Genomic DNA, 13315 nt, shown 5'->3' with positions numbered 1-13315 from the left:
AAGAAAAAGACAACTAACCTAAGATAACTGCTTAACTTCCAACATGTTCCTACTTTACCCCAAGAAAGTTACATAATATAGCAACATTTCAGTGAACTTGTTCCTACTACATCCATCAGAAATTAACAGACCATAGTCATTTCTGGGCATCCCCAGAACGTTAAATAGCTTATCGGTTCTTCTTGGATTATTGTTCCCCCTTCCTTAATTGCTCTCTATTGCTAGTTCCCCTACATTCTACATTATAAACCATTTGTTTTACATTTTTCAAAGTTCACATTAGTGGTAGCATATAATATTTCTCTTTTTGTGCCTGGCTTATTTCGCTCAGCATTATGTCTTCAAGGTTCATCCATGTTGTCATATGTTTCACGAGATCGTTCCTTCTTACTGCCGCGTAGTATTCCATCGTGTGTATATACCACATTTTATTTATCCACTCATCTGTTGAAGGACATTTGGGTTGTTTCCATCTCTTGGCAATTGTGAATAATGCTGCTATGAACATTGGCGTGCAGATATCTGTTCGTGTCACTGCTTTCCGATCTTCCGGGTATATACCGAGAAGTGCAATCGCTGGATCGAATGGTAGCTCTATATCTAGTTTTCTAAGGAACTGCCAGACTGACTTCCAGAGTGGCTGAACGATTATACAGTACCACCAACAATGAATAAGAGTTCCAATTTCTCCACATCCCCTCCAGCATTTGTAGTTTCCTGTTTGTTTAATGGCAGCCATTCTAATCGGTGTTAGATGGTATCTCATTGTGGTCTTAATTTGCATCTCTCTAATAGCTAGTGAAGCTGAACATTTTTTCATGTGTTTCTTGGCCATTTGTATTTCCTCTTCAGAGAACTGTCTTTTCATATCTTTTGCCCATTTTATAATTGGGCTGTCTGTACTATTGTCATTGAGTTGTAGGATTTCTTTGTATATGCAAGATATCAGTCTTTTGTCAGATACATGGTTTCCAAAAATTTTTTCCCATTGAGTTGGCTGCCTCTTTACCTTTTTGAGAAATTCCTTTGAGGTGCAGAAACTTCTAAGCTTGAGCAGTTCCCATTTATCTATTTTCTCTTTTGTTGCTTGTGCTTTGGGTGTAAAGTCTAGGAAGTGGCCTCCTAATACAAGGTCTTGAAGATGTTTTCCTACATTATCTTCTAGGAGTTTTATGGTACTTTCTTTTATATTGAGATCTTTGGTCCATTTTGAGTTAATTTTTGTGTAGGGGGTGAGGTAGGGGTCCTCTTTCATTCTTTTGGATATGGATATCCAACTCTCCCAGCCCCATTTGTTGAAAAGACCATTATGACTCAGTTCGGTTACTTTGGGGGCCTTATCAAAGATCAGTCGGCCATAGATCTGAGGGTCTATCTCTGAATTCTCAATTCGATTCCATTGATCTATATGTCTATCTTTGTGCCAGTACCATGCTGTTTTGGCAACTGTGGCTTTATAATAAGCTTCAAAGTCAGGGAGTGTAAGTCCTCCCACTTCGTTTTTCTTTTTTAGAGTGTCTTTAGCAATTCGAGGCATCTTCCCTTTCCAAATAAATTTGATAACTAGCTTTTCCAAGTCTGCAAAGTAGGTTGTTGGAATTTTGATTGGGATTGCATTGAATCTGTAGATGAGTTTGGGTAGAATTGACATCTTAATGACATTTAGCCTTCCTATCCATGAACATGGAATATTTTTTCCATCTTTAAGGTCCCCTTCTATTTCTTTTAGTAGCGTTATGTAGTTTTCTTTGTATAGGTCTTTTACATCTTTGGTTAAGTTTATTCCTAGGTACTTGATTTTTTTAGTTGCTATTGAAAATGGTATCTTTTTCTTGAGTGTCTCTTCAGTTTGTTCATTTCTAGCATATAGAAACATTACTGACTTATGTGCATTAATCTTGTATCCCGCTACTTTGCTAAATTTGTTTATTAGCTCTAGTAGCTGTATCGTTGATTTCTCAGGGTTTTCTAGATATAAGATCATATCATCTGCAAACAATGACAGTTTTACTTCTTCTTTTCCAATTTGGATGCCTTTTATTTCTTTGTCTTGCCGGATTGCCCTGGCTAGCACTTCCAGCACAATGTTGAATAACAGTGGTGACAGCGGGCATCCTTGTCTTGTTCCTGATCTTAGAGGGAAGGCTTTCAGTCTCTCACCATTGAGTACTATGCTGGCTGTGGGTTTTTCATATATGCTCTTTATCATGTTGAGGAAGTTTCCTTCAATTCCTACCTTTTGAAGTGTTTTTATCAAAAAGGGATGTTGGATTTTGTCAAATGCTTTTTCAGCATCTATTGAGATGATCAATTGATTTTTCCCTTTTGACTTGTTAATGTGTTGTAATACATTGATTGTTTTTCTTATGTTGAACCATCCTTGCATGCCTGGAATGAACCCCACTTGGTCATGGTGTATAATTTTTTTAATGTGTCTTTGGATTCGATTTGCAAGTATTTTGTTGAGGATTTTTGCATCTATATTCATTAGGGAGATTGGCCGGTAGTTTTCCTTTTTTGTAGCATCTTTGCCTGGTTTTGGTATTAGATTGATGTTAGCTTCATAAAATGAGTTAGGTAGTGTTCCATTTTTCTCAATGTTTTGAAAGAGTTTGAGTAAGATTGGTGTCAGTTCTTTCTGGAAAGTTTGGTAGAATTCCCCTGTGAAGCCATCTGGCCCTGGGCATTTATTTGTGGGAAGATTTTTGATGACTGATTGGATCTCTTTGCTTGTGATGGGTTGGTTGAGGTCTTCTATTTCTTCTCTGGTCAGTCTAGGTTGTTCATATGTTTCCAGGAAATTGTCCATTTCTTCTACATTATCCAGTTTGTTGCCATACAGTTGTTCATAATATCCTCTTATAATTTTTTTAATTTCTTCAGGATCTGCAGTTATGTCACCTTTTTCATTCATTATTTTGTTTATATGGGTCTTCTCTCTTTTTGATTTTGTCAGTCTAGCTAGGGGCTTGTCAATCTTGTTGATCTTCTCAAAGAACCAACTTTTGGTGATATTTATCCTTTCTATTGTTTTTTTGTTCTCTATGTCATTTATTTCTGCTTTAATCCTTGTTATTTCTTTTCTTGTACTTGGTTTAGGATTGGTTTGCTGTTCATTTTCTAGCTTCTTCAGTTGATCCATTAGTTCTTTGATTTTGGCTCTTTCTTCCTTTTTAATATATGCGTTTAGTGCTATAAATTTCCCCCTTAGCACTGCTTTTGCTGCATCCCATAGGTTTTGGTATGTTGTGTTCTCATTTTCATTCATCTCTATATATTTAGCAATTTCTCTTGCTATTTCTTCCTTAACCCACTGATTGTTTAGGAGTGCGTTGTTTAACCTCCAGGTATTTGTGAATTTTCTAAGTCTCTGATGGTTATTGACTTCTAATTGTATTCCATTGTGGTCAGAGAATGTGCTTTGAATAATTTCAATCTTTTTAAATTTATTGAGGCTTGTTTTATGTCCCAGCATATGATCTATTCTGGAGAAAGTTCCGTGAGCACTAGAAAAGTATGTGTATCCTGGTGATTTGGGATGTAATGTTCTGTATATGTCTGTTAAATCTAATTCATTTATCAGATTGTTTAGGTTTTCAGTTTCCTTATTGGTCTTCTGTCTGGTTGATCTATCTATAGGAGAGAGTGATGTGTTGAAGTCTCCCACAATTATTGTGGAAACATCAATTGCTTCCTTTAGTTTTGCCAATGTTTCTCTCATGTATTTTGTGGCACCTTGATTGGGTGCATAGACATTTACGATTGTTATTTCTTCTTGCTGAATTGCCCCTTTTATTAGTATGTAGTGGCCTTCTTTGTCTCTCAAAACATCCCTGCATTTGAAGTCTATTTTATCTGAGATTAATATTGCTACACCTGCTTTCTTTTGGCTGTAGCTTGCATGAAATATTTTTTTCCATCCTTTCACTTTCAGTTTCTTTGTGTCCCTGTGTCTAAGATGAGTCTCTTGTATGCAACATATTGATGGTTCATTTTTTTTTGATCCATTCTGCGAATCTATATCTTTTAATTGGGGAGTTTAATCCATTTACATTCAACGTTAAAACCGTGAAGGCATTTCTTGAATCGGCCATCTTATCCTTTGGATTATGTTTGCCATATTTTTCCCTCTCTCTATTAATATCCTTTATTGTACCCATACCGAATCTCTTTAGTACTGAACCTTTCTCCAAGTCCTCTGTCCTGTCTTTGTTTCTCTGTCTGTAGGGCTCCCTTTAGTATCTCCAGTAGGGCAGGTCTCTTGTTAGCAAATTCTCTCAGCATTTCTTTGTCTGTGAAAAATTTAAGCTCTCCCTCAAATTTGAAGGAGAGCTTTGCTGGATAAAGTATTCTTGGCTGGAAATTCCTCTCACTCAGAATTTTAAATATATCGTGCCACTGCCTTCTGGCCTCCATGGTGGCTGCTGAGTAGTCACTACTTAGTCTTATGCTGTTTCCTTTGTATGTGGTGAATTGCTTTTCTCTTGCTGCTTTCAGAACTTGCTCCTTCTCTTCTATGTTTGACAGTGTGATCAGTATATGTCTCGGAGTGGGTTTTTTTGGATTTATTCTATTTGGAGTTCGCTGAGCATTTATGATTTGTGTATTTATGTTGTTTAGAAGATTTGGGAAGTTTTCCCCAACAATTTCTTTGAATACTCTTCCTAGACCTTTACCCTTTTCTTCCCCTTCTGGGACACCAATGAGTCTTATATTCGGACGTTTCATATTATCTATCATATCCCTGAGGTCCATTTCGAGTTTTTCAATTTTTTTCCCCATTCTTTCTTTTATGCTTTCATTTTCCATTCTGTCATCTTCCAGGTCACTGATTCGTTGTTCAACTTCCTCTAGTCTTGTACTATGAGTGTCCAGAATCTTTTTAATTTGGTCAACAGTTTCTTTAATTTCCATAAGATCATCCATTTTTTTATTTAGTCTTGCAATGTCTTCTTTATGCTCTTCTAGGGTCTTCTTGATTTCCTTCATATCCCGTACTATGGTCTCATTGTTCATCTTTAGTTCTTTGAGTAGCTGCTCTAGGTGCTGTGTCTCTTCTGGTCTTTTGATTTGGGTGCTTGGGCTTGGGTTATCCATATCGTCTGGTTTTTTCAAATGCTTTATAATTTTCTGTTGTTTTTGGCCTCGTGGCATTTGCTGAACTTGATAGGGTTCTTTTAGGGTTTGTAGACCAGTTGAAGTCCTTATCTCTAATTTATCAGATCTACAGCTTCGTGGAGTACACTTTCTCTAACTAACCAGCAGGTGGTGTCCACGACCCACCTGTTCTCCACAAGCCAGATCTCCCCTGCTTAGCCTTTTTGGTGAGTGGGGGAGTGAGTCTTGTGGGGCCCAATTGGTGTACCAAGCTTGCGTGTGTAGTTGGTGTTGCCTGCCCTGTATGTGGGGCGTGTTTCTGGGCAGTCGGGGAGGGGGGGTGGCCCTAACAATCAAATCTCCCTGATGATCCTATAGTTTTAAAGCTGCTGCAATAGTCTAATCCTTCAGTTCAGTCCTGCCACAGTTTGTCTCTGCCACTGACCCACAAGTCTTTGGTACTGGCGTATGGCTCCTGAGACTTGCAAGTGGGCCCCTCTTCCAGGCTGTGCATCCCGGGTCCTCTGTTGAGGGATGACTGTGCTATGTCACAGGTGAGTGCCGTCCCCCCAGGGCAGTTCTGGGCTGCTGGGCTGTGTTGGGAGGCTCCCAGTCTGCTCAAATGATGGCTGAATGGGGCTTTGTTAATTCACACTGCTCCCCCTTCCCAGCTCTGGGACATTCAGCTGAGGTTGCAGGGAAGGCTAATGTCCACGCCCAGTTTTGTGGTGTGTGCCTGTTATTTGAAGCACTTCCGTCACACTGGGTTGTCTGGGGCAGCTCTGGGCTATGGGGCTGGCGATGGGCAGGAGTGTTTCCTGTCCACCAGGATGGTGGCTGTGAGCGGACACCCCCCTTTTCTTGGGAAGTTGTGTTGTTTAGTGAATTTTCTCAGCCACTGGATTATTGCCTTTTGTCTCAGAGCTCTCTTAGTTCTGCTCTTGACTTGACGTGCCAAAATTGCAATTCTTTGAAGCTTTCTGTATTGAGCTTCTTAGAGTAATTGTTTTAGAAAAAGCAAAAAGGATTTAAAAAAAAAAAAAAAAAAAAAAACGGCCCTCCTCAGAGATCTAATGGGTTATTGAAATGCTAATAGACAAAGCAACCAGGGCCATTAAGGAAAGGTGCACAGGGCAGAGAGATCAGCTTTGCTTCGGGATTTGCATATGCGCCTCAAGGCCTGAGCTCCGCCCTTCCCCCCTCTGCGTTCACCAGAACTCCAAAAATCCTCCGCTTTTATTTTGGAGTTTTTCGTGTTGTTTTTTTTCTATGCCTGTCTCCTCTCTGCTGGGCTGGCTGCTCTCAGAGTCTCTGGTGTCTGGTCTCAGTCTATCTATGGTTGGAGTTTGAATCAGTAGAATGAGTTTCCGATAAGAGCAGCCACTGCAATTCTCCCTTCTCCTTCCCGGAGCTGACAGCCCCTCCTCCCCCGGGACTGAGCCTGGCAGGGAGGGGCGCGGGTCCCCTGGCCGCAAAAACTTACAGATTTCGCTGATCTCAGCAGTTCCACGTTTTCATGAGTGTTGTATGAAGTATGCCCAAAGACAGATTGCTCTGTGGTGTCCAGTCCACGCAGTTCCTGGCTTTTTACCTACTTTCCTGGAGGAGTAACTAAAACTTACAGCTCACCAGTCTGCCATCTTGCCCCGCCTCTCCCAATTTATTCTTACAACAGTATTTTAATGTATGCCAAATGTTTTTAAGAAAGTTCCAAAAGGGTTTTTTCAATGTACACATACAGCTGAGAGTTAACGGAACAGAGATTAGATGGGAGAGGGAGGAGAAACTAAGGAGGCTAAGACAAAACAGGTGGCTACTGCTTGATCCACAGAGAAAATGTGAAGGGTTAAACTAAGGAAATGGTAGTGGGGATGGAAGAGTGAAGAAAAGAGATATTCAGGAGGTAAAATTTATAAAAAAGATCAAAAGCCTCTTGCAATTAAGACCTGCTTTTAGTACACCAACCATTATATCTCCAGGACACAGTACTCAAATATATTTTAGAAAACGATGATGAGGTAGGTGGCACGTAATAAAGTGTCATCTAAGATTTCCATATTACCAAATGGGAATAAACGAGATCACCCCTAAATGCCACCTGCATCTAACTGTAGGGTTGGCATTTTGCTTTGTACGAATGTTTTCAGTGTACGAAAGCAATTGTTTCCTTTCTCACATAGATTAAGTTGGCTAATTATTCGGTTTCTTTCAGACTAGGAAAACTACATTGAATTCCCGCCCTTTCCACTCCAACTTGTACATGAATGTAGAAAGTTCTAAATCTACTAAAGGCCCCTAAGCTTACTTAACTATGGTTTTGCTACATAAAACTACACCACAACTAAAACTTAATATAATCATATATAGAACAGTATGCCTTGAAAAAAAATTATTATATTCAATTAATCAAGTTTTGAATTGTACGTATAGTTATTAATGGTATATTTCCTATTCAAAATTTGTTGTTTTATTTTAATATTAAATTTTCAAGATACACTAGAGCAACGGTTCTCTAGTTTTTTCTCCCATTTCAGTATACCTGAAGATATGATATACCTATCAGTAACATTAGATCACTATGGCAATAATTCTCAAAGGAAATGGCTACATTAAAGAATTATTAACACTTTCTATCATAGGCCCTTGATAATCATATGTGATCTCAGGAACTTAGCTTTCTAAAATGACAAAGAAGGAATATCAGTAAACTCCTACCTGTTCTGGCATAGCTCCATGCTCAATTCCAGTCTTCAATAATCTGTAGCAGTTACCAAACAGATCCCATTTTGTGAGATCATGAGCACTAAAATAAACAAAAATGCATTAACTTTATTCTTGAGTGGAAGAAGATGAAAAATTCCACTCAGGATTAGTGGGTAAAAGAATAAAATACTTCATTTAAAACTGAAAAAAGATTCAAAAAGAAATGTTCAAGTGCTCAAACTTAAAAAGAAAGCAAGAAAGAAAAGCAAGCAAGAGAGCAAGCTAGTAAGAGGCTGGTGTTAGGGGTTCATTAAAATACATCAACAACAATAAAACTTCATACATTTAATTTAGGGTTACCACTATATAGTCAACGTAAACTTATGTTCTATATATGGGTAACTTTTCTTACAAGCATATTTAAAAATACATTATGCATTAATGTAAGGGACACAACCAAAGATTCTTTTGAAAACAAAGTTCTCTGTTCTTTGTGGAGAAGATTAAGTCTACTTTTTCACAAGGGACATTCAAGTTACAGTATGAAAATGACACATATTGATTTGAGCCATTTTTCCTCACTCAAATTCAGTGTTCTGCCTACAAAGAATACAACGATAAAAAAAACAAAATAAAAATAAAAGAACAATTAATGGAAAAAACTTATAGGAGAAACTTTTATAGCTTTCCCCCAAATCTTATTTCTTATTTAGCAAGCTTTCTAAAATCTATCAGTTGAAAATTATTTGTATAAAACTCTAGCTTATAGAACAAATAACATGTAAGTTGTGAATTAATACTGACAACCAAACTTTTACCGTACAATGAATGATAAATTTTATCCCTTAGGTGGTCAAACTATAATAACAAAACATAATTCATTTGGAGAATACTAGAAAAAAATCAAGAAAAACATTACAATACTTCTCTATTTCTCCAAAATTTTCCATTGTTATGTGAATGTTAAACATAAAAAGGCAGTCTATTTTATGTTTGCTAGTATATGCTATTTACTAAATCTACTTTAAATAAAACTACATACTTGTGAAAAGAAGTTAACCTCTTTAATGTAGAAAGAACATTGTAAATATCATCATCATCAGCTTCTTCTCCCTATAAAAAAGTAAACATCACCTCATTACCATAATTTGACTCATCCTCAAATTCGCATGAAAATGAATATATACTGTCCAAAGAAAAATTCTTTTCTATTATATAAATAGTATGTACTCACTGTAGGTAAACAAGAAAATACAAATAAAAAGAAAAAAAAAAACCCACAATCCCAACACCTAGAGATATCCAATTTTGGCTATTAAAAACAATGCTCTAATAAACATGACTTCGCATAGCATAGGATAAATTTCTTAAAATTAAAATTGTTGGAAGGAAGGGTATGTATTTTAAGGATTTCAATGATTATTTGAAAGATTTTACCAATAGGCAGTTATTTTTGTAGCTTCAAAATCACAATGCAAAATCATAAATAATGGTTGATAAAAATTAAAAGTTCCAATAGTATGGTCAATGTCTTTTAAAAATTGGTTATCTGGATTAAAAAGAAAATCCTATCAGCCTGGCCATGAGAGCAGAGAGAGATATTGGGGCTCTAGATTGTCATATAAATTGAGAGGAGAGGGGACAGAAGCAGAGAGCCCAGAAACAATTAGAAAAACAACTAGTTGGAGATGCTTGCTTACTATCTTGGGCATACCCCTGGTGAGCATACTTAAATCTGTATGTTCTATTCATTAGCATATCACAATAATTCAGTAATATTAAAATGTGAATGATGTTCCATGAATAGGAAAACAGAAAAATAAGTTAAGAAAAGCCAGATCTTTTTTTTTTTTCAAATGGGAAAAAAATCTAGCTTTTATGAAATAGATTTTTTTTTAAATGAAAGTGAAGTATGACAAAGATTGATCTTTACAGGATGTACAACTGCAACAATGCTATTAAGTTTTAAAAGGGATAGAGAATAATTGTACTTTTTTTTTTAAAGAAAACAATTTACACACTCAGCTACCTTGAATAATTATTAGCTCAAATTATTTTATATATACATCAACTTTAAACTATACCTCTTGCAATAGATCTTCCACAGAATGACTGAATCGGTCTACAAACTCATCAATCAGCTGGCTTCGAGCTATGTCAACTCTGTTCTGGATAGTATACTCTTCACTGCATAAGATGCTATAGGTTTTACTGCAGGCTTCTAGAACATCTGATTCTACATGTTTCTCCACAACAAACTTAATCTGCTTTAACAGAGCATCCAGATGCTAAGGAGGAAAAAGAGAAAAAGTGTGATATTTAAATTAATAATGGAAAATTTAAGATTAGTACCTGTGAAATAACAAGTAAGGCTATATTATTACATAAAAATAAAACAATTCAGTTAATAATACTGACTGTAATACCCGAGTTTCAATTTCTTAGGCTTACCTTTTCCATTCTCCCTGTGCTATAGATTTCTAAATCAAAATACTGTGGGATCTGTAGCAAGTTTGCTACCTTCTCTGCATCTGCAGAATACTAGAAGGAAGAGAAACAAAGAAAAAGAATTAATTACTTTAACAGTGCATTGTAAGCAAATTCAGTGGCATACTATCACAGAAATGTAAATGAAACTACCTTTGATAGCAACATAGGAAGTGTGATAATAAAATGCTCAGTCAATTTGTTTCTATCATCAATTTGAGTTTTCCTTTCTTTGGCAGTTAGCACCTAGAAGATAAATTAAAATGAGCAAAAAGTAAGAATGTCATGTGCTAATTTGTAAATCTAAAATGTTACATAAAATGATGAAGCACTGGCAGATAATGCCTAATTGAGAATTTCTAAGAGGAGCTTAAAAAATTAATTACTAAGGTAAATACATTGGATTTTATGTAAATTTCTATTTAACATGCACTATTAATTTTATTAAATAGCTACTTATTTAAGAATCACTGAATTGTAGGCAAATTACTACTTCCTTAGATTAAGAATAAATAACCCTCCCCCCTATGTGGGATCAGACACCCAGGGGAGTGAATCTCTCTGGCAACGTGGAATGTGACTCCCGGGGAGGAATGCAGACCCCTCATCGTGGGATGGAGAACATCTTCTTGACCAAACAAGGGAAGTGAAAGGAAATGAAATAAGCTTCAGTGGCAGAGAGATTCCAAAAGGAGCCGAGAGGTCACTCTTAAACCCTTTTTACATTCTAATGAATTGGGGTAGTTGGTGGTAGATACCTGAAACTATCAAACTACAACCCAGAACCCATGAAATCTTGAAGACGATTATATAAAAATGTAGCTTATGAGGGGTGACAATGTGATTGGGAAAGCCATATGGGCCACACTTCCCTTTGTCTAGTTTATGGATGGATGAGTAGAAAAATGGGGAAAGGAAAAAAACAAACAAACAAAGGCACCCAGTGTTCTTTTTTACTTTAATTGTTCTTTTTCACTTTAATTATTCTTCTTGTTATTTTTGTGTGTGTGGTAATGAAGGTGTCAGGGATTGATTTTGGTGATGAATGCACAACTATGTAATGGTACTGTGAACAATCGAATGTACGATTTGTTTTGTATGACTGCATGGTATGTGAATATATCTCAATAAAACGAATTAAAAAAAATTTAAACTCAGGCATCACTCTATTCTAGAGTAAACACACTGGATCACACACTGGATTTCAAACATTATGGACAGTTTAGGGAATTTCATAAAGCACCATGTTTATGATTAATAATCTGTGTCTGTACTTAGTGACTTGTTATATACTGCATTCTTGGACTTGTTTTGATAATCAGTTGTACTAATTAAAGGCAATAAATGTTGTACTTTGGCTTCCTGCTAAAAATAACTTTTGTAGTCTACTTAAATTTTTAATTTTGTATACAAGTTATCTGTCTGGTCTCATCCTACAAATCATGAAGAACTAAAGATAGTAACTCAAACTAATTTGTCCTTTCTACTTTTAATTCAAAATTAAAATAAAGACTGATAGTTTTGTTTAGTATAATTCTACCAGCCACATTATTTAAGTGGGTTAACTGTACTGCTGTTAAATGGTGTAAAATGATCATGTTACATCACTTTTCTCTGTCAAAGGACCAGATGTTTCAGCTTGGGATTTAGGTTTGTAGTTATGATTTAGTTCCCTGTTCAAGAGCCCAGGAGATGAGAATTCCTTAGCCTGAGGACTAGTGGGGGTCCCCAGGGGAAGCAGCTAGATCTCCCTTGGGCTAGAGAAGGGGGAGAAGATACTGCCTGGCTTTGGGACTCCAGGTAAAATAGCAGGGACAGTTGCTTGCCTGTTTACAATGCGATTCTCTTGAAAGGCTTTTTAAAAAAATTCAATATTAAGTGGCAGGAGCCAAAATGCTAACCTAGTATGGAAACTGTCTGAGGACAGTACGCACATTTAACGCTTTAAATTCTTGAAATACAATTCATAAGTAACTTAATTTATGAAAAAAGTATATGCGAGATACCAGTATATTCAATAAAAAGCCTGGTTTATTTCTGTCTATAGCTATGCTGTCTGATATGGTATCACTAGCTACATGTGACTACTGAGCATTTGAAATGCAGCTAGCCCTAACTGAGATGTGCTGGAAGTTTAAAAATGTACCAGATTTTGAAGACTTAGTGTGAAGAAAAAAGAATAAAATGGATCAATAATTTTAGAATATTGAATGTATGTTGAAATAAAAATATATTTGGTCAAATAAAATATATTGTTAAAAAAGAATAAATAAAAACAAAGCTTCTATAAAAAAATTATGAATACAAAAATATCAGAACCAAAGAAGAAATAATTTTTCTAGAATTTTAATCTCAGTAAGTTGTCACTGATCTCCCTATGTTAAAAACATGCACTTTAAAAAGCAATCCATTTTTAATTCTATTAGCAGCTAACATATTTTCAATTAGTTTTAAAGCATATACAAAAGATATCTCTAGACAGATTTGATTCTCCTTTTAACTAAGATCATAAATCTGCTAGGAAACAATCATGACGGGGGGTATAACCTGTGGTCATGGAACAAATTCAAGCTGATAATGCACACTACCCTAGCCTGTATCCAACTGGTTCAACATAAGTGATTCCAAAAAATAAAAAATTAAAATAAAACCTAAGTTAAGATAATTACTTCCCTAAAGTACTCTGCATTTTATTATCTTGAAGGGATTTGACATCGCAATGTTAAATGGTTTTACATAACAGAAACAGTCCAATACAAATTGCCACTTTATAAATGTGAACATCAATATATTTGAGAGAATAATGAAAGAAGTAGTAGTAGGACTTTCTACCTGATTCTTCTTCCAAGGGCTTTATTGTTATTCAACTTCTTAAGCATACCAAAAAAAATCACTTTGGAGTGATCTAAGTAAGGTACTGTGCTTGGTTCTGGACAATGCTACTAAACGGACTATTTGTGGAATGTATCTGTAATTCCTACAGATATTAAGAAGTTTTGAAATTCATTTGACAATCAGTGAAAGGTCT

The 13315-nt window shown here is 36.0% G+C and overlaps 1 protein-coding gene across 5 annotated transcripts in view; it reads right to left on the bottom strand.

Annotated features, from left to right (window-relative positions):
* Nucleotides 1-13315, bottom strand: part of STAG1 (stromal antigen 1) — a 425662-nt gene that overhangs the window by 70617 nt on the left and 341730 nt on the right. For all 5 annotated transcript variants that reach the window (XM_037844464.1, XM_037844439.1, XM_037844447.1 and 2 more), the window contains 5 exons: nt 10441-10533; nt 10252-10341; nt 9885-10088; nt 8843-8913; nt 7813-7900 (listed from right to left, as the gene is read on the bottom strand). In XM_037844464.1, the coding sequence (XP_037700392.1) occupies nt 7813-7900; nt 8843-8913; nt 9885-10088; nt 10252-10341; nt 10441-10533 (546 nt within the window). The remainder of the gene's footprint in view (nt 1-7812; nt 7901-8842; nt 8914-9884; nt 10089-10251; nt 10342-10440; nt 10534-13315) is intronic.

This window comes from Choloepus didactylus, chromosome 1, assembly GCF_015220235.1.
Source record: "Choloepus didactylus isolate mChoDid1 chromosome 1, mChoDid1.pri, whole genome shotgun sequence".
Lineage (NCBI taxonomy): Eukaryota > Metazoa > Chordata > Mammalia > Pilosa > Megalonychidae > Choloepus > Choloepus didactylus.
This window is presented reverse-complemented; position numbering and strand designations above follow the sequence as displayed.